The 27,769-nt window shown below is 52.7% G+C and overlaps 1 protein-coding gene across 2 annotated transcripts; it reads left to right on the top strand.

Moving 5' to 3' along the window:
* The first annotated feature begins 1,929 nt into the window (after positions 1-1,929).
* Positions 1,930-27,475, top strand: LMCD1 (LIM and cysteine rich domains 1). Of its 2 annotated transcripts, none has more exons than XM_051627608.1 (6): positions 1,930-1,997; positions 14,719-14,807; positions 16,420-16,675; positions 20,622-20,948; positions 23,822-24,037; positions 24,464-27,475. In XM_051627608.1, exons 1-6 carry the CDS (start codon positions 1,971-1,973, stop codon positions 24,620-24,622), a joined length of 1,074 nt encoding a protein of 357 aa, XP_051483568.1. In that variant the 5' UTR covers positions 1,930-1,970; the 3' UTR covers positions 24,623-27,475. The 2 variants fall into 2 exon arrangements, with proteins under 2 accessions (XP_051483568.1, XP_051483569.1); XM_051627609.1 differs by lacking the exon at positions 1,930-1,997 and adding an exon at positions 2,023-2,434.
* The last annotated feature ends 294 nt before the right edge of the window (positions 27,476-27,769 follow it).

The raw sequence follows: 27,769 nt of genomic DNA, 5'->3' as shown, positions 1-27,769 counted from the left end.
GTTCTGAGGCACATCTGGAGAATTCAGCAACCCAGCTCCCCCTGAGGCTCTGTGCTGATCTTCCCCTCCCCGCAGGGACCCAGGCAATCAATCCCACAGCTGGAAGCAGCACAAAGCCCTCGTCTTCTTCCCCAGACTGAAGAACCGTGCAAGAACCAAAGCAAAGAGCGTGGCTGGAGCAGGAGGTGGGAAATGCAGGTTCCTGCGCTGCCCTCCCTTCTCCTCCCAGGGAGGTACCAGCCTCTGGTGCCCTTCACTCATTTTCCTTTCCAAATAGCCACCATACATCCTATTTCTTCATTTTGGAAAAGCATATCCAGGTGCTGGGGACAAACACAGTGTGAGCTCTAATAAATCCTGCCAGGACCACGTGCAGGAGCAGATGAGCAAAAGGGACATAATTAACTGTGACGCTCTCAAAAACTGGACACAGGTACTGATGAGCCCAGGGTATCTGCTCCCCTTCTCGGCAGGAAGGGATGCAAGGAATCTCAGGGAAATATGCCAATGTGTGAGACAGTAAACCAACACAAGAGTGATTAGGGTTTTGGTTTCTTTAATTACAGTTGTAAGGGAACAGTTCAGTCCTGAGCTGCAGTTGTGTGCCCAGCTCCTGGCAGCCCTGTGTTGATCCCAGGACAGAAGGAGGTGGCTGGGTCCGGCTTTCTGTGATTTCAGGACGGGTGTTTCCTGGACTCGGGCACCATGACGAAGGGAGAACAGTGGGGGACAGTGGACAGGGGGACCCCCGCCAAGAGCTGGGGGCAGGAGCACCTGGAGCCTCTGCCCCTCACCTGCACAAAGGGGCTTTGTGCTGGACCTCCCGGCCATGCAGGAATGGTTGTTGACAGCTGGGCAGGAAACCTCACAGTTCAGGTCCAAAGAAGCCCAAAGGGCAATAGATAATCATTCAACCCTTCCCATGAGTTGCAATAAGGAGAGAAATATGGTTTTGGACAGTTTTCTTCTGCTAAAAACATTCCCTGCCTGCCTGCTGTGATAAACTGCCCCGGCACATTCCTGTCTGAGTCGGGAAATCCGCTTCCCTGCGCTTGGTGTCGGAGCCTGGGACGGTGAGGCAGCGGGATGGAGGGATGGTGGGATGGTGGGATGGTGGGATGGCAGGACAGCAGTGCAGGGGGGTGGCAGGATGGCAGGACAGAAGGCTGGTGGTACAGCGGGAGAGTGGGATAGCGGGACAGCCGGACAGCCCCCAGCCCAGCCCTGCACCACCGATTTGGGGCGGGAGCATCTAAAAACAGTTTATCTTTTCTTTGCCCTTTTCTTTCTTTCTTTCTTTCTTTCTTTCTTTCTTTCTTTCTTTCTTTCTTTCTTTCTTTCTTTCTTTCTTTCTTTCTTTCTTTCTTTCTTTCTTTCTTTCTTTCTTTCTTTCTTTCTTTCTTTCTTTCTTTCTTTCTTTCTTTCTTTCCTTCCTTCCTTCCTTCCTTCCTTCCTTCCTTCCTTCCTTCCTTCCTTCCTTCCTTCCTTCCTTCCTTCCTTCCTTCCTTCCTTCCTTCTTTCTTTTCTTTTCTTTTCTTTTCTTTTCTTTTCTTTTCTTTTCTTTTCTTTTCTTTTCTTTTCTTTTCTTTTCTTTTCTTTTTTTTCTTTTCTTTTCTTTTTCTTTTCTTTTCTTTTCCACAGGCTCTGGGGCGGGGACGGGCTGGGCTGGGCTGCCCTGCGCTGGCCCTGCCCTGCCCTGCTCTGTCCTTGTCCCTCCGCGGTCCCTGCGCGGTCCCTGCTCTGTCCTTGTCCCTGCGCGGTCCCTGCTCTGTCCTTGTCCCTGCGCGGTCCCTGCGCGGTCCCTGCCCCGCCCGCGCACACGTGCGCGCGTTCCCCGGAGGCCCCGCCCCTCCGCACGCCATTGGCCAGAGAAGTTTCCTGCCGGCAGCGGATTGGCTGCGGGCCGCGCGGGGCAGCCGCGGTCGCCAATGAAAGGCGGCGGCCGGGCCGGGGCGGCGGGAGCGGCGCGGATGGAGCTGAGCGCGGGGCTGTGCAAGGTGGGTCCGGGCGGGGCAGGACGGGCCGGCCCGCGGGCTGGCCCACCGGCCCGGGGGCTTTTCCCCTCCTCTCCGGGCGCCCCGTGCCCGGGCAGGGCTGCGCGGTGCCCGCGGGCTGCGCGGGGCGCGGCTGCGTTGGGCTGCGTGCGGAGCTGGAAGTCATCTCTCTTCGTTTTGCCTTCTCCCCCCCAATATCCCTTCACCTCCCGGCTCCTGCCCGCGGGGCAGCGGCCGGGCGTGCTCCGGTCTTGCGCTGGGGCTCGGGGTCCTGCCGGTGGGCGCCCCTGGGGGCCCGGGGGCTCTGCCCTCCCGTCTGTTCCCTGCTTTGCTTTCGCGTGGCCCCGGTTCAGAACTCCCCGGGGTTCCCCGGGGCGAGGCTCACCGCTGTCGTGCTGCTTTGGAGCGAGGAACCGAAGCGGCAAATGCAGAGCGCGCCCGTGAGTTACTAGATACTGGGGGTAAGGGGGGCAGAAGGGGTCTCTGAAGGAGCCTTCCCTCCGTCTCGGGAGCGCGGGTCTGGCCGGGCTGTGCCCAGGGGGCTGCCGTGCCCGTGCCGTGCCCGTGCCGTGCCGTGCCCGTGCCGTGCCCGTGCCGTGCCGTGCCCTGGGTTCCGTCCCGGCAGGCTGCGAGGCGGCAGCTGGAAAAGCCGCGTTTTGCCTTCGGAGTGAAGTGGCACCAGGCTCTGGCCCCCGCCGCATCCAGCGTGTGGCCCGGGGGAGCTGCGTGTCTCCTTCGAGACCCCCTGGAAGGCGCTGGCTCCCGGTGCTGGGGCTCCCTGCCCCCAGGGACCCCCCGTCCCTGCCACAGTCACTCTTGAGCGGGGGCACCGGCACATTGAACCGCCCTCTTGGCGCGGGGTTACGCTGAATGGAAGGGTTTGAATTGCTAAATAAAAAACCCAGGTGGAACGGGGGGTCCGGGAGCAGCTGCTCTTGTTCCCTTCCTTGCCGTACCTTGTCAGTGCATAACGGGGGGCTGAGTTAAACTCCTCCTGGCAGCGCGTCTCGGTTTCCACGTCGCTGTGATCCCGCCTCTCGATGCCAGGTGGCCCAGCCGGGCAGTGCCAGCCCTGGGAATGGCCTCCCTGCGTCCTCCAGGGGCAGCGGCACCTCCAGACCAGCCCTGGGGAGCGGCACCCTTTGCCGTCATCTCCTGGGAGAAGTTTCTTGCCGCTTGCTGTCCTTGGAGTTGCCCCCCCGCGGGTCAGCCTGTCTGTTGCCTCTGTCCCGTTAGATTTGAACTGTGCCGCTGCTGGATCCCAAGGAAAGCTGTTAGCTGGGTTGTGTGAAAAACTGGCTGGTCCTTTTGGGTTGCCCCAGGCTAATGGAGGTGTTTGGCAGCAGGGCTTGTGGTCTGTGCTGTGGCTGGGGCTGCCCCCTCAGCAGTGGGATGATGTTCCTGCTCTCTGTGTGTCCTGCCTGAAATACCTGATGCCTCGAGGTGGGATTGAGGGGCTCCTCCTTTCTGCCTTCTCTCCCTTCTCCTTCCAGCTCTGCCCATCTTCACTGTCCCTGCTGACCCCATCAGTGCTTGCTGGCAGGGACAGGCTCCCCTGGTGTGGTGCTGCAGGGTGCCCTGGTCCCCACAGGTGTGTGGGGGGTGGCCAGGGCTTGGTGAGGACCTGCCAGGAAGGTCTCCTCTGGTGTGCCCTCCACAGGGGTGCAGAGCAATGTGTCCTCTGCCAGCAGGTCTCTCTTGCTGATAACCTTTAGGCGTGTTCCTCAGGTGCTGCTGGTCACAACTTCTCTGGGGAGGGCACCTCTGGATGCCAGCTGATGGCCCTCAGGATGCTCTGACCAGGCACTGAGTGGAGGTGGATTCTGCAAGAGAACTGACCCTTTCTCATGGGTGGTGGCAGCTGTGGGTTGAGGGCTTAGCAGATCTGTGCTATGGAGCAGAAATACACTCTGGGAAAGCCATTTCTGTGCTAAACCCAGCTCCTAGGATCTTCTTGAGTGTCACCCAGAGGGGATGGAGCAGTGAGGCTGCACAGGGATGCATCAGAGGGCTTAAAAGGCACCAAAGTCATGTGGGTGCAGAAACCATCAGAGCCTTTCCAAGATGTGTGGCTGGACGCTGAGCTGCCCTTGGTGGAAAGGCAAGGGACAAGATTTCCTCTTCAATTTCACTGAAATCTGGGAAGGGACCTGCACAAGCTGCCTGCAGTGGAAGGGTGTAGCTCTGCTGGGAGATCTCCCCGTGGCTGCGGGTGGGTGGCAGTGCCCAGCGTGACACCCTGCGTGGGGCGAGGGCAGAGGATGCCCCACCTCTGTCACCTGAGCTGGAACTGGGCTTGGTAGTGTGAAAAAGGAAAAGTCCCAGCTTGTTTGCACTTCCAAAGGGATATGGAATGGCAGAATAAAAACAAGAATAAACTATCAGAGCCCCTGGGTCACTGTCTGAGCAACACGCGTCCAAAGACAAACGGGCGTCTTCGCAGTAGACGGCTGCTTAATTTCCTGAATCCTGAGAAGGGCACTTTTTTCTGGGCACGGGGTGGAATCCTGTCAAATTTTAATTTGGCTTGGCAGTGTCACACAACCAGTTTGAGCAAGTCGGGGAAGGCGAGTCTGGAACTCATTAGGGCTTGTTGCAGGGCCTTGAAAATTTGGTTTTCAATCACTGTTGGGTTTAATTATTGTTGATGTCTTGCCTAGCATATTATGGGATTCTTTCTGAGGAAATTAAAACAGCATGAGTGGGACGGGGTTCTGTTTGGCAACTGGGTTGTTTAGATTAAATTCTAAATGGAGAGCTAAAACTGGGAACAAAGATAAAGCAGGGTGGCTGGCATGGCGTGCTGCTGGAGTGGGGTCAGCTGGACCCAGCGGGCTGCAGGAGTTGTGTACTTTTCTCACTAAACTTGGTCCATTTTTGTCAGGAGAGGAAAATAACCCGCAAAGCTAAAAGCACTGTTGAAAGCCAAGGTAAAGTTTACCCAGTTAATACAAATTTTGGTTCTTTAACTTTTCCTTGCTTCAGTTCTTGAGCAGGGGTTTTTGCAAACATCCGAGGCAGGCGGGCTGTGGGGTGGGCCAACAGCATTGCTGCTGCTGTGCTCAGCCCCTGGGGGGGCTCTTCGGGGGCACAGAAGCCTCCCTGCTCCATCCTGGTGTTCCTGCACCCCTCGCTCCTCTCCAGCTACCTGGAGGGGTGTATGGGCATGCTATCAGGGATTGGGAGCTTGCCCTTTGTGAAGTCTAACAACTTGGGGCTTTGCAGAAGACTTGAGGAATGTCTTGGAGACTCAGCTTGTTAATTCCTTTTGTCACAAGCTGTGTCCCTCAGCCAAGGGGTGCAGGATACTGGGCTGAGCCCCCAGCTCTGCTTCCCAACACATGGCCCATGCTCAGGATGCTCTGCAGCACTGGGGCAATGCCTGGCTGCAGGGGGAAGTGCTCAGCTCCCAAATAACAGCTGTGCCCACAAGTAGGACACATCTGCAACATCTCTAGTTGCATTATGAAAAGCTGGTCCCTTCTGTGTCAAGCCTCTGGATGGATGTTAGGGTTGGTCCCTGGGTGGGTGACAAGGGTGGCTGATGGCCTGGGAAGTGGGTCTGGCACCCAGTGTGCTCCCACCTGAAAGCTGGTTTGAACTGGTGGGATTGAACCCCTGCTCCAGGAGCAGGGTTGGGTGCTGGAGCCCATGGGAGGAGGTGGCTGCAGCTGTCATGGGGAAACAGATGTGGACCTTAATGCAGAAATCTGCTCAGCTCTGAGCAAGTATTTATAGATATGAAATCATAAAGCAGCACATGGGTTAAAGAGCTTATTTTGGGACTTGGACTCGGAGCTAAACCGAGTCCCATAAAACACAGTTTACAAGTTATAAAATCCCTCTTGTACTGCAGGGAGGCAATGTTGGGAGTGTTTGTTTAAACTGAGGGGTTTTTTTCCTCTTTTTAAAAGGAAATATTATATTTCAGCCATTCAGGAAAAGAAGTATTGAGATGTCCTAGCTTGAAGCTATTGCTCCTTTTAAAGATGGGGCTCGGAGAAAGGGAAATATTTTGGGGCAGCTATTTGCAATTTTTGGAAGAGTTTCCTGATGCTGGTTACTGGCCTGAGTCACTCTTACCATCTCACCTCCTCCCAACCCTTTGGCTTCAGCACTCAGTTACTGGAAGCCCCTGACCCAGGTTTGCTGGGTTTGCTCTCCCTGCAAGTCTGCCTGTGCTTTCCTGAGTCTAACACAGGGTGCAGTAACAGCAGTTGGTGGAACTGACACAGAGGTTTTGGACTGGTATCATTATTGATTTCTAGCACGTGTCTGTTGGAGGCTTTAAATGCTGGGGTTTCTTGCCTTCCGTACTCAACAATGGGCTACATTCTTTCAGGAGAAGCTTTTACATAGTCTTTGGCAAGTTACTGCAGGTATTGTTTCTTTGGGAAGGAACCTGTCAGAAGAAGAAAAATCTCCTGTTGTCTTATCAGAGGAGCACAGGAAAGCAAACTTACCCAAGAGCACTGTGGCCAGTTGCCCAAGCCCTTCCAGTGTTTGAGGTGGTACAGCCCTTCACCTGCTGCCTTGGGTTCAGGGCATCACCAGCTACAGAATGAACTTGGACACATTCATTTGCTCTTTCTGAAGACCTGGAGATGCATTACCCAAAAGCACCTCACCTGATTTTCCCTCTGTATGAGAGGGTAACTTATGTGAAGATTATGAAGTGGAAAAAACCAACCATATCCCCTGTGTTGCTGTCAGCTGTGCTGCCAAGTCTGCTTAGACCAGCAAAGAGCCACTACAACAGGGAGTGTGCAGGAGGACAGCCAGCTCCTGCCAGCTGTGTCTTAAATACAGCATCAGGGTAACAGTCACTCAGCAGTATTGCTCCTAGTTTAAAGTACCTGTTCTGGGTCTGGACGCTCATGATGGGACCACAGACCTACAGCCCTGAGGCTGGGGTGACAACTTCACAGGAGGTGGCAGGGGGCTGCTAGTTTACTGCAGCCTTCCTCTGAAACACCAAGCCTTTTTCTTGCACAGCTGGATGGGCCTTTGGGGGCTTTGGAGAGGTTTAGGAGAGTGGGCAGATCCTCTGGAGCTGCTGCAGTGAAGGTGCAGCAGAGGAGGAGAGGGATGGGTGGCCAGGCACACCTCAGCCCTGCTGCAAAATGCCTCTGGGCACATCAGCAGCTTTGGTGTGGCTGCATCTCCTCAGCTGGAAATGCAAATAATAGAGCTTGAGAAGATAAAAAGTTCAATTAAATGTGGGTAGGTTCTTCCCATCCCATACACCTACTCCCTGGTTTGGTTTGGGAATTAACACCAAGGGTCTGTCTTGCTTGTGGAAAAAGCTATTCATTTTGTTTTTCAAAGTTTGCCCTTATCATTAATTCACACATTGTTAGTGGGGAAAGGAATGCTGCCAAGTATGTGCTCTTGGAGGAGTGAGGCATTTGCAGAGTCTCAAGTTCTGTTGTATCTGTCATCCTGGAGGTTGGGATCTGGCAGCTCCATGGAAAGAGTTGTGTTGGATACCAATGCCCCATCTTGCTCTTTATGTTACTGAAATAAAAGCAACAAGCTTCATACTGTGTAATATCAGTAGGTGCTTCCAGTATTCCAGGTTATACCAACTCATTCTCTGGTGACTTAAATCCTACAGAGAGAGTTCCAGATTAAAGACAGTTCTTTGTAAGTGGTTTGTTGTTTTTTTTTTTTTCCCTGCCAGTGTGATAACTCTGCTTGCTCAGAACCTGGCAGGGAAACAAATTGCTTCCAGGTCATGATTACAATGGATGCTTTCTGTCTATGAAAATGAGAAGAAAGCAAATCAAAACAATCTTTGCTACCACAAAAGCAGTTGTTTGCCCTTGCACAAATTGGTTCCTCTTGCCCTAGAGGCTGGGGCAGGGCTGGCTCCAACACTGGTGCCTGCAGGTTGATTCCTTGGCTGCTCTAGTCTTGTGTCAGATGAGCAGCTGCTCCTCCTGCACTGGAGCAACACTCAGCCTAGGCCATGCTCAGTGCTGGATCCTAAGGAAAAACTCCACAAAACAGCTACGTGGAACTTTTCAGCTCTCCAGTCATGTCTTTTGGGGGTAATTTTTCCCCAGAAGTTGAAGAGGCAGGTTTAATGAGAAGCAGGTGATCCCCTTCCTCATGGAATTTATTGAGAGGCCTTCCAAGATGGGAAAGCCATGTAGGAAAATGCTGAGTGGGACAGATTGCCCATCCAGACCAAAAATAAAGGTGCTTGAGGCCAAGCTCTTGAAAGGAGGTTTCTGCTGGCCAGGAGAGAGTTGATTTGGGCTCTTCTGCATGGTAAAAGGACCTTAGCTCAGTATTTCAGGAGTAAAATTACTTATTTAGGTAGTTAAATGGAGCTGGGGGGGGAGGTTTAAGACATACACAGCCTTTCCTACTGGGACATTTAGGCCAAACTTTCAATGTCTTTGTATGCCAGATATTCCAGACCATCATTTAGGACACAACAAAAATTAGGTTTCATTTTTTTTTACATGCATTTCTGTTGTACCTGGTGAAAGCAGAGCTCAGCTTCCAGGAGGGCTGTGCTGCAATGCAGGCAGTGACCCAGCCATGCCCTGAGGAGTGCTAGCAAGAGCTGCCCTGGCACTTGAATGTATAGAGAAGAGCAGCCAAATGATGAGAATCCAAGAACCTCATTCACCTGTGAGTTCAGGTTTGTTGAAGTGGTGTGAACCTTTTGCCACCGTAGGAACCACTGAAGGGAAGAACAGTCTTGGTCATTTGACCAGACAACTGGGAATCTTATTTCTTCCAGTGCATCTGCTTTTCAGCCTGAATTAAGAAATGAAAACAGAAGTGAGACCACTTGACACTGGGTTACTTGTTAGTTCAGAGAGAATATCACGGTCACAGTTTTTTGAGTTGGAAGGGACCTTAAAGATCATCAAGTTCCGACCCCCCTGCATGGACAGGGACACCTCCCACTAGAACAGGCCTAGGTGACCTTTTCTATATATGGCTATTAAAACACGGATACCTTATTTAAGACTCCCCATAATGTACAGAGCAGTATGGGCTCAGAACTAGGGTACTTCTAGTTACTGGGAGATATGGGGGAGCAGCAGAGGATCCATTTGTTGCTAGCATGGCAGTGTCCTGCCTGGCCTTACATCTAGGGCAGTCTCCTAAGGTGGGTGTCCCAGGCTGGGTCTTGGCCACTGCTCCTGTGCCCTGTGGGTTTGCAGAGGGCACTTGGCCTTGCTGCCCAAGTGAGGTGTTTTGGAGGAGGCTTTGGGCACAGCCAGGGCAGTTCCCCAGGTCAGTCTGGGGTCTCCATGGGGCTGGGGGCTGCTTTGGGTGGCCAGCCCCAGGTCACTTGGCAGAGGGAGGAGCAGGGAGGCTGCTGCCACCAAGGCCCTGGGCAGGACAGGGAAGAATTTTCCCGCCAGCAGCTGATGTTATGTGCTGTGGGGACTTCACAAGGAGAGTGTTCATGGGTCCCTCACTTTGGTCCAGCAGGCTGGTAGCCCACCTAGGTAGCCACCCTTCCTGGAAGAGACACAGCTGCCTGTGTGCTGAGAAGGGACAGCTGGGTGCACTGCATGGTTGTAACAAGACAATTGTGGCAAATCTGCCCTGCTGGACCCACAATAGGAAGGAAAATGCAACCAAAGAGGGTTTTTTGCATGCACTGAGTCTGGCTGTATTCCTGCTTCAGCTAAAGCAGCCCCTTGGATGTGTTTGTGTTTTGCTGCTGGGCTGGGCTGCCTTGTCTCCTGCAGCCTGTCTGAATACTGCCCAGCTTAACTGACAGGGATGTGCTTTTCCAGAGCCACAGCCTTCCTGTGCTGCCATATGGATGCCTCTGGGAGATGTGAACACCCCTCCAGTCCCGGCAGATCCTTACGGAAGGTTGAGCTCCCTGTTATGCAGTGTAGCTCTACGATAGCCCAGTCATGACAAGAAGCTAATTGCTATCCATCTGCATCCCTCAACTCTGCCACAATTGTACTGAGGAAACTGTCCCACCCATGTGAGCATCATATGACTTTTCCCTTTTTCTTTGTTCAAGGCACTTCGTCTCAAAGTTAGAGTTGTTAATCTCCAAAATTCATTGCAGCTGGAGGAACCCCACCCAAAGTGTCCACGTGGTCCCACCACTTCCCTTGGGCTCTCCTCTGCCCTGGCAGTGATTCCTGGGAGTGGGGTATCCAATGCCAGCCCTGTGTGAGGGTCTCCAGAGCCTGCACCACAAGGTTTGTGTTGCACTTGCCACGGGTGCTGGGGAGCTGTCTGTCCTCGAGGAGGGGTGAAACGAGGACCTCTGCTCCAAAGGGCTGTTGTGAACTTGTAGTAGCTTTTTGGAAACCAGCTTTTCCTCTTCCCTTCCTAAAAAGGAGGAGAAAACATACTTGAGGTAGTTACGTGTCTCCATCGCCGTTTTTAGTCTCCAAATAGGGTGTTGTGCAATAAGTGCTTTTGGGATCCAGAAGGCTCTGCAGGAGCAGGAGGGCCCTGTGTGCTGGTCCCTGCTGGGGCAGCCAGTCCCGAAGTCCTTTTAGAGGCTGGAGGGCAGGGGCTGCCACAGGCAGTGCCCCACACTTGTGGGGCTACCCTGCAGCCCCCACCCACCCACCCGTGCTGGTGGCACTGGTGCTCCCTGCTGGCACTGAGCACCACAACATGGGGCAAGCAAGTCCTGCCTCATGTCCCGTCACTGGTGTATGTTCAGGGAAGCTTTATGGGTCTTCAGAGGTCTTTGATTAATAACCACACTAGCCAAATTTTTCAAAACTCTGAACCTTCTTTCAGGCCTGAGCTCCTCAGAGGATGCAACTCCAGACGAGTCACGGAGCTGGTGGCCCTGCAGGTGTGTCCCCCCAGCAGCAGCGTGGTGGCCAGTGCTGCTGCTTACCCGGGGATGTCATCTTCTGGTGGAAGCTGTTTTCACATGGTGTGTAGTCCCTGTGCTGCTGATGGTGAAACCATCCTGCTAGGGGGTACCGTGGCCTCTCAAGGTGTTGGTTTCCTTTCTGCAGGGCTATTGCAGACTCTTTCTGTGATTAGACCAAGGTCGCTTTGGATTTGCAGGAGATAAGAGCTAAAGGTCTTCCAGGGGAGTATGGTCCAAGCATCCTGCTCAGATAAGGATCTCCTTTCATCAGTTGTCACTGTTCTGTGATTGGTTTGGCAGCTGGAGCTTTCACCTTGTTTGTCATTTCAAGTCTGTGCTGTGGCCTCATGACATGTAGCATACTGCTGCTGGAGGTCAAAATTAATGGATCAGGTTCATCTTGACCCTGTGCCTTGTGCACAGCTGAGGAGAGAGGGTCTAGAGAGCAGTCTGAGAGCAAAAGAAAAGGGAGAAAATGAAGCATTGCCAAAAACCAAGTGCCAGACTCATGAGTGTTTCTCTTAAGCGATGTCAGCAAATTCTTCAGCTGGATGGTTCCTTCACAAAAACTCAATTGTCAAACTAGCTTCAGTAGACTCTTTGGCAAAGGGTCATTGGCCAAGGTGTGCTGGACAGGTTGGAGGGTAATGATACACCAGAAGAACCTTCTGGAGCCTCAGCTGAGCTGTGAAAGGAGCAGGCTGGTGAAGCTGGACCCAGACCTGCTCGTAACTTCTAACTAGGGCACCATCTTGCCAGACCTGCCTTGGAAGCTCAGTGCTCCTTTGGAAGCTCAGTTCTCCTTTCCAAAGGAGTCCTTAAACTCTAAACCAAGAAGGAGCTGTGTTTGCATTCTCCCTTGTCACTTGTCATTCCAGGCTCCCTGTTTTCCAGCCATGGAGAGGACTGACCAGTGTCTGGGATGGCGCTGCCTTTGGCAGGTCTAACAGGGAGCCATGGTGCTGCTGGCGTATGCCCGAGATTGTTCAGAGATGTTTTTGTGGGTAAACCAGCCTCAATTTCCTATCATTTCACTACCTAAGAATTTCCTCTGCACTGACTTGCTTTCTCTCCTTTAATAGCCAGAATGCTTTAAGACACGAAAAGCCAAAACAGGAATCTTAAAATGCATCGTATAGCGAGTCATGGGGAGCAGAACTTGCTTTTCTTCCAAGCACTTTGTTGGCACAGGCCTTTTAAAAAAGGTATTACAAATATCTTCAGATTTTATCTTAAACTTCAGTGACTCCTCTTTTAACACTGATGTTACCAAGTGGGCTTGGGCATAGGTGAGTCAAACTAGTTGGTGAACATTTGTTTCACATTATCTTAGTGGGTTTCCAGTGTTTTGCAGGGTCTTGTGTCTTTTTTTTTTTGTAAAGAAATCTCCTTTTATGCATATTTGAGGAGCTGGAGCAGAGCTGCAAGGAGAAGCTCCATATCTGGGCAGGAAGTCCTGCTGACCAGGCAGCCCAGAAAACAGGCAGTGACTCCTGTTATGTTTGGCCCCTGCACAGAGATGGAAATGAGTGCCTCAAACCTCCCTCTACTTCTGAGGGAGTGAGGGATGGCTCTGTCCTCCCCACAGACGTGGCTGGGCTTTGGGAGCCATCTCGGGAGCCACATCTGGCCTTGAAGAGCCTCTCAGTTAACACATTGCTTCGCCCATATATTTCCCTATAGCTTCAGCCTTGCAGCAAATTCGTGTGTTGAGGAGCAGCAAGTCATGCCATGTACACTGCAAACAGTCTCCAAGGTGATCTGAAGCTCCTGCTTGCAAAGGCATGTGGTCTGGTCCTGGCTAAAGCCATGCACAAAGGGGAGGGCTGATGGCTAGGTCATCTGTGCACATCTTGAGCTGTCTGTGGCTAAAGATCAGGGCTAGGACTTGTTTTGTTTGGTCTTGAGGAAATGGATGTTCAGCTTCAGTTGTATAACCCCAAGGTGAGGATGGGCTGTTGGTGCCAGTGGGTTTGTTCAAGTGAAACAATCACAGCAATTTAAGAGCAGGGACTTTGCTGTGTTAAACCTGATCTGTTTTACTGTATTTCTTTGGGCTGAGTAAATGTGTAACTGGTGAGACAACAGTAGGAGTTCGAAGGCAATTCCCAGGGTGCTGGCAGAGGTGCTGTGCCAGGTCAGTAGGTGGGAAGGTCCAACCTGCCTTGTGTCAGCTGCTCCAGGAAGCCTTGTGGGGACAACCTGTGCTGCAGGGTGTCCCTTGGGTCAGAAGCTCTTGAGGGACTCGTGTGTAATGAAATGTCTCAATGTGCTGATTTAATCCAGATGTTTGTATTTTAAATAAACAACCTCCATAGTCCCTTGCCTATACTCAGCTTCTGTCTGACTTGTTAAGATCAGAGTCAGTAAAAAAGCCCCATCAGTTAGTAGATATCTCACACAGTTCCAGAGCTTGCCAGATTGTTAGTGGTCTGGGCTGGAAACTTAAATGTCTTTATCTGTTCTAGAGAGCTGGCACAGAGCTGAGCAATGTTCTGGTTTTCTGGATATTAAAGGCACAGGGGAGTTGTGCATGTGCACATGTTAAGACCATTTCTAAGATGTATTTTTATGGATTCCCAGGGCAAGAGGTCTTTTCACTGGCTTCAAAATACCTGGAAAGACTGCCAGTGAAAACTGAGGTGAAAACTATGGGTGGGAGGTGAGGCACAAATGGAAGAGCAGCCTCGAGCAGAGGTTGTTGAATGGGCCATTCCATCCCCTGTGGGCTGTGCTGCTCGGGGTGGGGACTGGGGAGTCCTGCATACAAGAGTGTAAAGCCTTGGAGCCTGCCTCAAAGTCTGCAAACCAGTGTCTGGCCATCTCCAGAACCAACTGTCCATGAAAAGCTTCTGGGGAGCAGCAGATAGGGATGAGGGCTGGGGCAGGAGGAGGTGTCACACTATTGACTTGAGTGGTGCCTGATGACAGGCTGCTGTCACACAGACAGGTTTAGCTTGGCCAGGCAGGCACACCCTTCTCCCTCAGCAACCTTTGCAGCCTCAGCTCTTCTGGTGGGCTCTGAATGTGTGCACACAAATGAGTAGTTGGTGCCTGGAACAAGCTTGTATTTCGAGAGGGACTGAGGATCTACAAGCACTTGATGACTGGGAGCAAGCCCCAGAAAGGCCATGGTTTAGTAAGACTGTGTGTGTTAAGCCCCAACAAACTGAGACCCAAGGGGGTCAGAAAGCTGCCAGAAATGGGCACTGTGTAATGCTCCTGTGTTCTTCACATGCAAAAAGCCATGCTTGATCAATCCATGGCGCAGTCACTAAAACAGGTTTTTTTCAATGTGACTGGCTGCTGTTGTGGTTTTCTGCACTCGTCTTTCTCCTCTTGGGAGGTTTAGGACCATCCCTCTGCAGCAGGGAGCATCCAAGTATAAAACTGACTTTCTTCTGTCTCCAGTGAGCCACAGCAAGCACAGCACAGCCATGGCCCTCTCCCCTCTGCCTTTCCTGCCCATAACCTTTCCCTGCCGTGTTTGCTGTTCAGAAAGCCCTCCCCAAAGCCCAGTGCCAGAGGCATGGAGAAGTGCCACATTCCCAAAATACACTTAAACCCCTGCAGAAAGACCAAGGAGGTGCAAGCTGTGGTGAGGCAAGTCTAGCATCAGGTCTTGGCAATACACCTGCACGTGTTGCTGCATGAAACGCCTGACCTGCACGGGCTGGTACGAAATGCATTAACTCCATCAAAGTAGCCTTCAAACTGGCCGCAGGTCTGCAGGGACAGCGGCCAAATGGTGTTTGGGATGCTTGAGGCTCCACAGGACAGGGCTGAAGAAACTGAGGTTTGAAGGATAAAACACACAGTGAGCACTCTGTCCTCAGGCAGTCTCTGAGGATGCAGCCTCTCCAGCTCCCCTGTCCCGTTCTTTTCCAGATGTCGGTGAGCCAGCCGCCGGCAGGAAGAGGTGTGCCTTGTTTACGCTGCAGAGGGAGCTGCACGGGCTTCGAGCCACATTCTTGGAGGTAACATCCTGGCCTTGAGGGGCCCTGCCCCAGCACTGTCCCCTTGGGCCAGTCAGTGTTCAGCCTCTGGGACCCGGAGTGCAAAGAACAACTGCAGAGAACTGGGAGGTGGGGAGGAGATCCTGTTGGGACAGGACAGCTGCTGAGCTGAGAAGGTGCTTGTGCTCCCTGCTCCCCGTTCTCCTGCTTCCTTGGTTTTTAAGTTAAAGTCTCGTTCACGAGTGCCTCAAGCATGCTGAGGCCCTCGTGCCGGGGGGGCTTTCTCTGCCTTTGCCAGCACTGCCTGCCCGGCAGCACCGCAGGCTGTGCCTGCTGCCTGTCCCCAGCATCTGACAGCTGAAATGCTGAGCTCCAGACACATCTTGTTATGTGATACTCTGTTTCCAGTTTTTCCTCTTAAAAACACTAATTTGGGTAAATAGCCACCAACATCAGCAGCTGTGGGAGCTGACTGGCACTGTGTGCTCAGCTCTGGCAGGGGCTGTGGGCTGCTGCCCTGCCCTGCCTGCACACCCAGTGGGAGAAACAAAGGGGGCTTTGAAAGGAAAGGGAGCTATCCAGATGTCATTAATTAAAAAAGGATTAGTGCCCTCAGAGGCTGTCTGGCAAAACACTGGACTCCTTTCTGTGAGGCTGGAGAGCTGCTGCTTGCTGAGCAGTGGGGCCCTGTGGCAGTGGTGCCCGCAGAGATGCTTCAGGAGGCTTCCCCACGGGGCCGTGCAGTCGTGTCCTGCACCTTCCATTCCCAATTTCAATACCTCAGCTGTGTGGAAAACCAAACTTTAGAGCACTGATTTGTGTGAATCACTAATTCTTTTTTAATTGACTCAGTTACAGGTTGTTTTGAATCCTACTTGATCCAGGATCCTGCTGCAATACATGGGATCGTATCAGAGTTAGTTTGTCCCTTTGCTGTTAGCATTTGATGGAAATGCTGGCCAGCAGAGTGGCCTTAGAGACTTCGTCATGTCTGGAGGTGCTAAAGTAGCTCTGCTCTGGAGACAGCCTGGGAGAGTTGGGGTGTTCAGCCTGGAGAAGAGAAGGCTCCAGGGAGACCTGAGAGCAGCTTCCAGTGCCTGAAGGGGCTCCAGGAAAGCTGGGGAGGGGCTTTGGACAAGGGCTTGTAGTGAGAGGACAAGGAGTAGTGGATTAAAACTAGAAGGGGAGACTTAGATTGGACATTAAGAGGAAAATCTTCACCCTGAGGGTGGTGAGACCCTGGCCCAGGTTGCCCAGGGAAGCTGTGGCTGCCCCATCCCTGGCAGTGTTGAAGGGCAGGTTGGATGGGGCTTGGAGCAGCCTGGGCTGGTGGGAGGTGTCCCTGCCCATGCAGGGGGGTTGGAACTAGATGAACTTTAAGTCCCTTCCAACCCAAACCATTCTATGATTTGTAGCTATTACAATACAAGTGATATGAACTTAAGGATCCATTCCTCTCTTAGCAGTCACTTGTTCAGTGGCATGTAGAGCTTTGCAAGAGGCAGGGCTGGTGCTCAGGTTGGGTTCTGCTGCTCGCCTTTGGGAGAGGCAGGTGCTCTGTGGCTAAGCCACGGCACAGCCCCTGTTACCCAGCTCCCATCCCAGGGATGATGATCTCGCTTGTTCCCCACAGGAAGATCTGCAAGTCGTGCAAGTGCAGCCAGGAGGATCACAGCCTGAGCTCGGACGTGGAGGAGGACCGGAAGATCGGGCGGCTGCTGTCGGGCTCCAGGTACGCCTCGCTGACCGCCCGGGTGAAGGGCGGGGACGGGCTCCGCATCTACAAGAGGAACCGCATGATCATCACCAACCCCATCGTCTCCCGGAAGGACCCCACCTTCGACACCATCACCTACGAGTGGGCTCCCCCGGGGCTCACCCAGAAGCTGGTAAGAGGGTCCGTGGCACGTGTGGTGGGTAATTGTTGCTTGAGGGAGAAGATCCTCTGCCATGAAGTTATTGGGGGAAAACATTAAAACACCTGCCCACAGCTCCTGCCTGAGGAAGCCCTGGATTCAGCCCTGAAGCTGGAATTTTTTTCCTTACAGCTGAACATAGTCTGGTCCAACTAAATGTGTCTGGGTGTTGTAAAGAGAACTCGGGGTGTAAAGGGGAGAGGTGAGCATGGTTCTGTGTTGGGATCCAAAAACAAGTCCCCAGCCCCACCTTCCCTCCTGCACCCACTTCCCGTCCAGGCCTGTGGGAACAAATGCAAGTGGGTTTTGGCACGTGGAAGTGTTAGCCAGCAGAGCAGTTCCTAAGGGAAAGCATTTGACTGTGTTGCGGTACCAAAATATTCTTTATTACACTGTCATTAGTGGACAGCTTTTGCTCCTCAAATCAAACATTGTTTAAAGCTGCTGAAAATTGCAACCAGACTTTTTCAGAGAAGAACTGGGGAAACAAATGTGGAATTGCAGCTGCAGACCCGAGAGGCAGACTGATTATTTCTTATTAAAACTTGCTTGCCCTCCCCTCTTTGGCAGGGCTGGCTGGGTGGACATGCAGTCTGGACTGGGGAGGCAGCTGTGGCCTTTGGGACTAATTGGGACAGACCGCTGGGCTTTAATGAGGGACTGGGACTCGCCACACCTGAGTGCCTGGCTGCTGAACCCCCACGCTGCTTCTGTCTCCTCACCCTCCTCCTTGGTAGGAGCTGGCCTGGCAGGAATGCTTGTGTCACCACTGTTTGAGGGGCTGGGGAGCTGGTGAGGGATGGGAGGACAATAGTGGCACTGTGCCCATGGTGGGGCTTGTTAAGCACACTGCCTGGCCTGGGGTTGATCAGCCCTGGGTTCCCCTGCCTGCAGCTGCTGACACCCCTGGCAGGGCTGGCTCAGCCCCTGGGCTGCTTTCTCCTGCTCTGGGCCTGGACCCCCTGGTGGGTGCACGTTTGGGGTGACCCCAGCAGCAGCCCCTGTCCCTGCAGTGTGGGCATGGGCAGCCCCCACGTGGGGAGCAATTCCTGGTGCCTCAGAAGGCAGAGAGGGTCATGGTCCAAGTAAACCCTGTGCAGGGGAGCTGGAGACAACCTTGATAAAGTTTGCCTCGAAGATCAGCTTGTAGGAGAAGTGCTGGATGTCAGCCCTCCTCAGGACAGTTCAAAAAGGGATTGGGGCCAAAATGCTTTTAGTGTAGTGATTTCCTCCCGCAGGCAGGCTGGGAACTTGGGCTTCTTCTGAGTATTGTTATCCTGAAGTGGATGGTCCAATAACAGGAGCAAGTTCAGAGCGTGTTTTCATTGAGCTGTGCCTGGAGAAGTTATGAAGTAGGTGTTCAGGGTCCTTGGGGAAGGTGAAAAGAACAGATGATAAACTATCTCCAAAATCCAGTAGTTAACAGTGAAAACGTAAAATGCTCTTCCTCAAAATTTTCTGTGCTAAGGCAACACAGCAGAGGATTTGACTGTAATAATACACAGGAGCAGCAGAAGAAGCAACTTTTTACTATCCTCTATCTCAGTTTGTGGAGTCAGGTTGAATTTTTTTCCCTGACCTGCTCTCTGGATACATTTTGTGATACCTGCAATTGTACCTTGAGGCGTTCCTTGATGAGGGAGTGAAAATCCACCACATGTCTGGGCAGATCCTGAAGCCTGGCACTGGCCAGTCTGCCTGTGCTTGTGAGAGGCTGGAGACTGGCTGCTCTCTCCCTTTCAGCACAGACATTTTGTGCTGGCAGTGGAGAGCCTGGAGTGAAACAAGATGCCTGGGATGCACGTGCTGGTGAGGTGCTACTCCTGTTGCTCTGGTATAAGCATTTTTGAGCCTTGGCTCCTGTGTAGTGAATCAAGAATTTCTTCCATTAAGCTCCTACCATGTTACTGCTGGTGCTCTTGCCGTGGCTGGGCCCAGCCTGCACAGCACATGTAGCCTGAGCCTCCATGGTTGTGCAGCCTCGAGGCTTTGGCTGCTGCTCTTCCCAGTTGTCTGACTTCCCCAGCAGGATCCTTATTTTGTGGGGCAGTGCCTGTGTGAGGGCTGGGAGGAGCTGTCTGGGAATCCTTGTCTCTTGCTTCTGTAATTCCTGTTAGGATTTCTTGCTTGTGTGAAAGCCAGGACACTTCTGCAGCATCCTGTGGTTCTAACCAGCTGCTCTGCCCAGCACCTTCTCCCATGGGGACAGCCTTGCCTCTGTGAGTTGCTGGAAGTCAGTCCTGCCCTTTGCAGGGAGGCAGGAGGTACTGAGGGGTGGTGGCCAACACCCTAACATGCAGCCATGTTAACGGACACCCTGCGAGACGGGGAAGAGGCCCTGTCTCCATTAAATCATTTATCTGTGGCTGTTGCAACCCTGCAGATTTCAGGCAGGAATCTTGCCCTGCAATGCTGCAATCTGGCTGAAAGTAGCTGAGGTGGAAGCTGACTGAAGCTTTTACAGATGTGATGAGTGGTCCAGTGTTTTGCAAATGTTTCTGTGTTTAAAAGGGTTGGACAGTAAACAGTTAATGGCTTCTCTGCTTTTCTGAAAATTCAGTTTTCAAATGCTGACCAAGTAAGAAACAAATCTAATGCAGCTGGATGCTGGTCTTTAAACCGGAATGGCCGGGAGCCAACTGGCTGCCCCTTTGCTCTTCACACTACAATAGGAAAAATGCCTGGAGTGGGAAACTCCCTTCCTGTAGCACCCAGCCAGCGGTCGCCTCTGCAGCCCCCACCATCCCACAGACACTCCTTCAGCATGGGACAGACCTCTCACAAGATCTGGGTTTACTCTGCTTTTGCAACAGGGACTAGTGGCCACTTGAGCAGGAGGATTTAGGCTAATCTCTTGGTGTTTACACCCTGTGTTGCAGGGCATCAGTGACCAAACACCTTCCTTTTCATGCAAAATCAAGCCCTGGGCAGGGCTGGTGGCTGTCAGTGTTGCCTGCAGACTCAACTGCTGTCTGACTGCTTTTTCCTGTGTTAAGGTTGTATTTTTAATTGATAGGAGGGGATCTTTTACCTTAAACTACACTGTGTGCAGCCCATGAGGGCTTTGGGTTACTCCTGGCACAGCCTCCGACCTGTTCCCAGAGCCCTTCCTGTCCTGGCACGAGGCAGGAGGAAGGTGGCAAGTCTTGGTTTTTGATGTTTTTGGGTTTATGGTCTTTTTGGAAACCTTGTGGTCAAAATACCTAGAATAGCAGTATGGTAGTGCTGGTGAAGGAGGGTGTGTTGGGATCTGGGTGCAAACTAGTGAAGAAATTTTTTTAATTAAAAAAAACCCCAAACACCACAAAACCAAAAAAATCCTCAAAACCACTCAACCTGATTTCCGAGGATGAAATGATTAACAATAGCCTGGCTGCTACTTGTATCTGAGTAAGTTCAGCCTTTTATTTCTGAAGTGTTGAACAGCTCAGAGGGGAAGAGGCATGTTTTCTGCCTCCACTCCATTCTGTGAGCAGAGCATCTGCTTGCAGAGCAGCTGTGTGAAGAATCACAGAATCATTTTGATTGGAAAAGACTTTTCAGATGGTCAAGTCCAACTGTGAACCCAGCACTGCCAAGGCTGCCACTGAACTGTGTCCCTCAGCACCACATCTGTAAGGCTTTTAAATCCCTCCAGGGATGGTGACTCCACCACTGCCCTGGGCAGCCTGGGCCAGGGTCTGACAACCCTTTCAGGGAAGATGTTGTTCCTAATTTCCAATCTAAACCTCCCCTGGCACAACTTCAGGCCATTTCCTCTTGTTCTGTCCCAGAAGAGACCCCCCACTCCCTCTGACTTCCTTTCAGGGAGCTGCAGAGAGCCAGGTGGTCTCTCCTCAGCCTCCTTTTCTCCCAAAGACAGCTCGTGGTCCCTGCTGAAGGCAGCGTGGGGTGACTGTGGGTGCTCTCTCTGTCCCAGGCCATGCAGTACATGGAGCTGATCCCGAAGGAGATGCAGCCGGTGGCGGGGACGGAGGGGGCGCGGTACCGCCGGAGGCAGCTGGTGAGGCAGCTCCCACTCTACGACCAGGACCCGTCGCAGTGCCGTGGCCTGGCCGAGGGCGAGCTGCAGCTGATGGAAGACTTTGTGAAGAAATACAAAGCTGAGGCCCTGGGCGTTGGGGAGGTGGCCCTGCCGGGCCAGGGCGGCGGCGGGAAGGAGGAGGAGAAGCCGCAGGACGGGAGCATCGCTGCCGGCAAAGCCCCCGAGTCCAATGGGGCCCTGGAGCCGGCCCCAGGGAGCTACGTGAGTGTGGTGGGACAGGCTGGTGGGGGGTCACAGCTCTCCTCAGAGCCTGGGGAGCTTTTGGGGTCAGATGGAGTCTCAAGTCAAAGCGGGAGGTGAAGATAGCACCAACCAGGGTGGTCCATGCCTGGATCCTAGTGCTGCTCCTGGGCTTCTCCAAGCCTGCAGTGCTTGGCTACACCACAGTGTGCATGGGTGCAGCGCTGTGTGGGACCCCTGCCATCCCTCCTCTGCTCCCACCAGCCCTGCTGAGCACAGGGACCTATCTCAGAGGGGTGAGGTATCTCCTTTCCACCTCCCTCCACAGCAACAGCTGTGCTGAACCACCAAGGTAAGTAATTTTCCATTAGCTGTAGCAGCTGATGAGTGCAGCTTTGGATTCTTGGCAGCTTGGAAGGACTGGGCATGACATATGCCTGGGTGGCTGCGCATTGCTCAGGTGCTCAGATCAGAAGCTCTTTCCCTGTGAGCCAGGGAGTGTTTCCAGCTTGGTTTCCAGGCCAGTGCCAGTTGCAGGACCATGAGTTCCAGGAGATGGTGGCTCAGTCTGATGCGTGTCAGGCTGTGAATGTGGAGACGGTTCTCCCAGGGCTGTGATTGCTCTGGGGGACATGGGACAGAGCAGGCATGTCTCTGGGCATAAATACATTCCCTTAGAGAAATGACTGAGATTCCCTAACACCCTCTTACATTTACAATCTCCTAGCACTGCCTGGAGTGGCTGTTGCTGAACAAATGCTTATCATAAAATATGAGGAGTGAAAGCATTTCATACTGGCCTGTATGTGAGGGTGACTTGTAGAGGATTTAAAGCTGGGGAAGAAAATGGTGTCTGAGTGTTTTTGAGGCAAGATTTCTCTAGCCATTACTGCACTGAGATTGTAAGATGTTAAGAGCAGTTTTAATTTTCATTCCATATTGGGTAATGTCTCCCCTCCCCTATGGCCTTTTCTGTTAACTCTGACTTTCAGAGTCCAGTGATAGAATCACAGTTTTTCACTATTGCAAGAAATTGCTGAATTGGACAAAGAAATTTTAGCTTTAAAAACAGCCAAAAAAGGAAGGCTTTCATTAAACTCATTAATAAAACTCATCTTGGCAATGAGGGCTTATTTAGACTGCAGGATTCAGCTTCCAAATAAATACATAACTGTGATGTTACTCTCTGTAGTTTAAAGCATCATTTTTCTAGAGGCACTCACTGAAAAATGGAACTGCTTCAAAAGTAGTTGTAGGAGATCCAGTGATCCAGCTCGGCTTGCAGCACGGTGAGGGCTGCTGGGCTTTCTGGCCCTGTTGAACTCCTCTTTCCCCCTCTAACAAAACCCTGCCTGCTTGAATTTGATCTCCTGCACAAGAGTTGATACAACTGACTTGATCAAGTTGTGAAATGTTTTTGCACGCTCAGGCTGTGTTGGATTTGGTGTGTAAAGGAAAATGCACAGGACCAGTGTAAATCACTGAGAGGCACCTAAGCTTTTTGAGCCCCTCTTGGCTGCAGAGAGGGGCCCCATCCCTGTAATAAGTCTGTCCTGAATGCTGTCCACACAGTATAAAATCATCTTTAACCCTCTCAGAACTGGAACGTCTGCTGGTGTTACAAGCCACTGTGTTGGAATCAAACCAAATCCTGGAGGAGTTGATCAAAATTAGCTATTGTCCCAAAAAACTTGAGGCCAGCAATGTCATGAGTGCTCTGGAGAAGCCTTGTGGTGTCCAGGGAGCTGCTTCTGTAAAACTGCAGCCAGAGGAGAGAGCAAGTTTGAAAAAGCTTTGGAGAGAGGGACACTTTCTTGGCCAACAGCTCTAGTAATTCTGCTAACAAAGTCTTCACTCCTCTCCCTACACCATGGAGATGTAAAATGAGTACTGAGCTGTAATCCCATCTTAAATGTGAAGAGCCACTCTTAATTTAATGTGTAAATGGCAAGGGAATGGAAGTTATAGCATGCTTACCAAAAGCCCTGTGAAAAGAGAGAAACAGCACAGTTGTTTTTCTAACAGTTCTTATTGGCAAGAAACTCAAGCACAGAGTTGGAAAGCTGCTGGTGTTTGTTCTTGTGTTAGATCTGCAAGATAAGGAGGGCTGGGATGGATGGGGCTGGCAGGGTCTCTGCTTGCCGAGGTGACAGTGGAGGCAGCTGCAGGCTCAGGCTCTCAGGTGCCCTTAATCACCCAGATCTGGTGCCTTGGGGAGGTACCAGGGATATGGAGAAAAATACAGCCTTGGCCCCTTACGAGGGGTGCATAATTGATTGGTGTGCAGCAGCTTTGCCTGCTTGATCCCTGCCCCATCCCTGGTGTCCCCCTGCGGCTGAGGCACTGCTAGTTTCCCTTCTGCTGAGGAATGGATTTTTGTCTCTCTTCTACCCACCTATTTGAAGCTTGGCAACTTAAATCAGCGCATTGGCAAGCAAAGTCATAATCTGAGGTGGGAAATCCCCGGCTCCCTGACCGCCCCGTGCCAGCTGAAGTGTGCTGGGAGGGCACTGCTGTGTCGAGGCAGGCTGAGCGGCACCAGGAGCGAGGCGCGGGCTGCTCCGCTGCCTCGGGGCTGCGGTGGGGGGCTCAGCTGGGCACCCCTGCTCCCCAGAGCGTGGCTGCCGGGCACTACCAAGGCACAGGCTCAGCGCTAGCCCGACCTGCCCTGCCCGGGCTTCACGGGGAGCTTCGCCAGCAGCCCTCGCCGCGGCGTTTCCAGTGCCCTCCTGGGTGCCGTGGGGTGTCAGGCGGGAGCCCGGCGGGTCCTTCAGGCTCTGCAGGGCTGCTCCGAGGCCCCGCTCGGAGCCGGTGCGTTCTGTTTGGCGACGCGTTGGGAAGACGCCACGGGTGGGAACGTCTGAGGTGTAACCGCCCTCCCTGTCTGTCCCCAGCGCTGCGAGGCCTGCAAGCAGGCGCTGCCCAGCGACTGCCCGGTGGTCTACGCCGAGAGGGCCGGCTACGGGCGGCAGTGGCACCCGGCCTGCTTCGCCTGCTGCCGCTGCGCCCAGCCCCTGGTCGACCTCATCTACTTCTGGCGGGGCGGCGCGGCCTGGTGCGGGCGGCACTACTGCGAGAGCCTGCGGCCGCGCTGCGCTGGCTGCGACGAGGTACGGGCCTGCTCCTCCCTGCCCCGCCGCGCCTGGGCCCTTCCTCCTGGGGAGAGGAGACCAACCCCCCTTCTCGCCAACCTCCTTTCGGGGAGCGAGGTCTCCTCTCAGCCCGCTTTTCTCCAGGCGGGACATCCCAAGCTCCCTCAGCTGCTCCTTGATCCTTCCCCAGCCCCGTCATTAATGTCAGTCCTGGCCAGCTATGCGCTGTCTTAGAGCAACAACCCTCCTCAAGCTGCGTTTAAAACCTGCTGGTTTCACAGCGCCGCAGCCGCAGTCTTGCCCAGGCACAGTCCTGTGCCTTCCCTGACCCCTTCCCCAGGCCTGGTCTCCAGGGCCAGCCCCGCGGGGCTGGTTCCGCCAGCCCCTGCCGTGCTCCGCCTTGATGAGAGGGTGCAAATAAGCGATTGTCTGCCTGTCCTGTAGATCATCTTCTCAGAGGACTACCAGCAGGCCGAGGGGATGGCCTGGCACAAGAAGCACTTTGCCTGCCTGGAGTGCGAGACGCTGCTGACCGGCAAGCCCTTCGCCCTGGATGACTCCGGCCTCCTCTGCACGACCTGCAGCAAAAGCAAACGCCTCTGAGCAGGTAGCAGCTCCCCGAGGTCCCGCCAGCACTGGGGGCATTCCACAAGTGTGTAAGAAGGGGAAGGTTTAAAAAAAAATAATAAATAATAATCAGAGTCTGGCTATTCACTTGCAAGCAACCAAGTGCCCCCCTTGCATCCACTACAGCCTGGAGGAGAATGTTTCCTTGAAGGAAGCTCGTGTGCCTGCAAGTGGGAGGCACGTGGTGCATCCAACCAGGAGGGACAGAAAAGGGAGTTCTGTGTTGTGCTGGGTTTCATAAAGTCTCTCCAAGCTTCTTGCAACTAAGATCTTGCAATAATCTTTTGAAAATAACACATCTCAAAAGTAACTCTTGGCATACTAAACCTGTGGTCATGGTCAAAAACAAGGGTGGCTCTTATCTTTTTGAAATCCTTACTGGAAGTTTGCGCTAACAGGCTGCTGACAACTGTACTAAGGTGAGGGGTTTGGAGGATTTGATTAACCCAGGTGATTATTTTGTGAAGGAAATTATATAAAATTGCAGCAATGTGTAGCTGTAGCTTTCTCCTCTGAAGTGTACACTAATGTAAAAATAACAAGTTGGCCCAGAGGGCGATTGGTTTAACCCTGGTGAGATGGAAAGGGTGCAGCTCTGCCCCTGGCTCAGCCCTGGGAGCTTTAGGCCTGACACTGGAATTCAGAAGCATTCCCAGCAGGTCCCAGGGACCCACTCATGGCCTCCAGCTGCCTCTGGCTGCCTGTCCCAGGACAGCATGTTTCCACAGAGCAGCATTGTGTTCCCCTGCTGCCTGGGAGGTCGTTCAGCATGTAAAGTGTGGGCCTTTATTTTGGCTTGGTTTGACCATGAGTTTTATGGAAAACAGCTTTCCGGCTGTCTTGGGGGGTATTATGCTGATTCTGCAAGGTAATTCCCTGAAACACATCAGTAACCCCCTTCCAAGGACCAGGGAGCTGTACCTTCTCCTTGGAGCTGGCAGCAGCCTTGCCCAGGGCTCTGCCCTGCTCTGCATCCAGCAGCCCCTTGTCCCTAGGGAAGGTCCCTGTCACCTCTTGGATCTGACAGAGGTGACACCATCCCAGGATCCAGCACTGGGTCTCCACTGATAGTATTTATTCCTTAAGTTGTGCAGTGCTTCTGGCAGTCACTGAACGTCTCAGTCCAGGCTGGCAGATGTCTGTGTGCTCTGTTTTTTTTTCCCTGATTAAATGTCTACATTATTTGCCAGAGAACTGGAATATTTTTTGCAGAGGTGAGCGTGCAGGGAGCTCACATGTGCTGGGTTTTCTCTCTGCTGCAGAGGGTGTAGGTTTCCCTCTGAAGCTGCTGTGGGTGTTTGGTTGCTTAGGACAAAATACCTTGTAAATGAGAGTTGGGGAGAGCTGATCTGCAGCAGGGTTGGACCTGCAAACCCCGGTGGTCTCTGCCCCACCACAGCCCCTGCTGGGGATGTCCCACTCCACTGCTGGCCAAGGCCATCCCTGTCCTTGAGCAGGTGAGGTCCATGTGGTGGGTGGGCACCTCCTGTGCTTTGTCCAGCCCTGTGTTGGGGCATAGTTGATGTTCCTGGAAGCACCAGGGCATTTAAAGAGAGGGAATGAAGTGCTGCCTTCGGAGCTGGAGCAGGGCAGGGAAATCCCGAGGTGACAGCCACAGTGGGGGGAGGTTGGAGCTGTGTCCTGGGTGTCATGGAGCACCCGCTCCTGGGCTCATATGTCCATCTTGGGTTGTTCAGTGGAGACTTTGGGTGCCTGGGATGTTTTTTCTGTGACACAGTCGAATGCTGCAAGTTCAGAGAGGGTATGTAGACCTGAGCTTGTGCTAGTAATAGTAAAGCTCCCTTGGCTACAGGCACTTTGGTTAGAAGTAAAGCGAGAACAGTACAGTGCTTAGCTTTATTGCCTCTGCTTCATTTTGTCACAAGGGAAATGTCTTTACATCTTTGTTATTATTTTTAAAGCCACACCTTTGTTCTAACCCAGCGATGTCGAGGCAGCCCAAAGTACGGACGCTCCGTGTAGCAGGTTCTGGTTTGGGGTTTGACGTTGAGATCTCAAAGTGGTAGTTCCTGTCCCCTGCAGTCCCTGTTTCAGCATACCTGTGCTTGCTTCAGGCTCTTTGGGCTGCTGGCATCTACTTGAGCCTTTCAGGTGTTTCTGCAGCTTGTAAAGCACTGTCTGCTAAAAAATTCACTGCAATTAAACAGCTTAACAAAATCCTGTGCCTCTCAAGTGTCAGGAGTGAAAGTGTGAAATTAATGCATCTACCAGCTCAAAGCATATGTGAGTTTAGTCTTGAAATTAAAATTTAAATTAAGTGTAAGCATGAAAAATCCTCACCCCAAGTGAAGACATGATGCTGTATTTTGCTCTGGTTTATTGTCCGGAATGAAGGAGGCTACTGCAGCTGCCTTCTGCAGAGCAGGAGCTCTGGTGTTCAAGAAAGATAAATGTCCAGGGATATGCTGGTCTGTCTGGCAGAGCCATTGGGAAGCACTATAGGGAGAGTTGGTCCAGACCATGGATAAAACCAGTGGTGTTCACAGGGTGACTGTCCGACAGGGACAGCTCTGGGCCAAGGCTGTGGTGAAGCTGCTGGTCCCAGGTTCGTTCTCGCAGATGGATGGGCAGGGTGAGGGACTTTCCAACAGCCCCAACCAGGGCAGATCTCGCTGCACCCGCCAAGCACCAGGGTGGGCATCTTGAGGTCCTCCTCTCCGTGGCCAGAGGTGGGGAGAACAAGGACTTTGTGACTCTTGCTTGAGCATTCAGCTGTGATTTGAACTCCAGTTTTGAGTGTAATATGACTGACAATACATGAAAAATGTTCCTAAAACTTTAAATAAACTGTTTCTGGATAGGAAAGTCTCCCCAGTCTTGCTTTCATTCCCTTCCTGGCTGGGGTGGCAGGTGTGCTTCCCAGGGAAGGGCAGGAGCTGCTGAGGGGTGAGGGCTTCTGCCAGGGGGAGGGAGGTGGGAGCTGCTGCTGTTTCGGGGCAGACCATGCCACTGTCCCCCCTGCTTGCAGGTGAAACACTGAGCAGGTTTAGTGCAGTCACCCCTGGGGCATATCCTGGAGACAGTCTGGGAGAGGAAGTGCTTTGAAAATAAACTCTTTCACGGAGGAGAGATGAACATTGGTGTGTGGCAGGGTAGGGTGGC

Source organism: Apus apus, chromosome 9, assembly GCF_020740795.1.
Source record: "Apus apus isolate bApuApu2 chromosome 9, bApuApu2.pri.cur, whole genome shotgun sequence".
NCBI lineage: Eukaryota > Metazoa > Chordata > Aves > Apodiformes > Apodidae > Apus > Apus apus.
This window is presented reverse-complemented; position numbering and strand designations above follow the sequence as displayed.

Bases quoted from the DNA above. Each gene is read 5' to 3' on its own strand.
- LMCD1 (XM_051627608.1), top strand. From the start codon at position 1,971: ATGGAGCTGAGCGCGGGGCTGTGCAAG. The intron at 1,998-14,718 runs GTGGGTCCGGGC...GTTCTTTTCCAG, and splicing joins TGAGCGCGGGGCTGTGCAAG to ATGTCGGTGAGCCAGCCGCC. The intron at 14,808-16,419 runs GTAACATCCTGG...TGTTCCCCACAG, and splicing joins TTCGAGCCACATTCTTGGAG to GAAGATCTGCAAGTCGTGCA.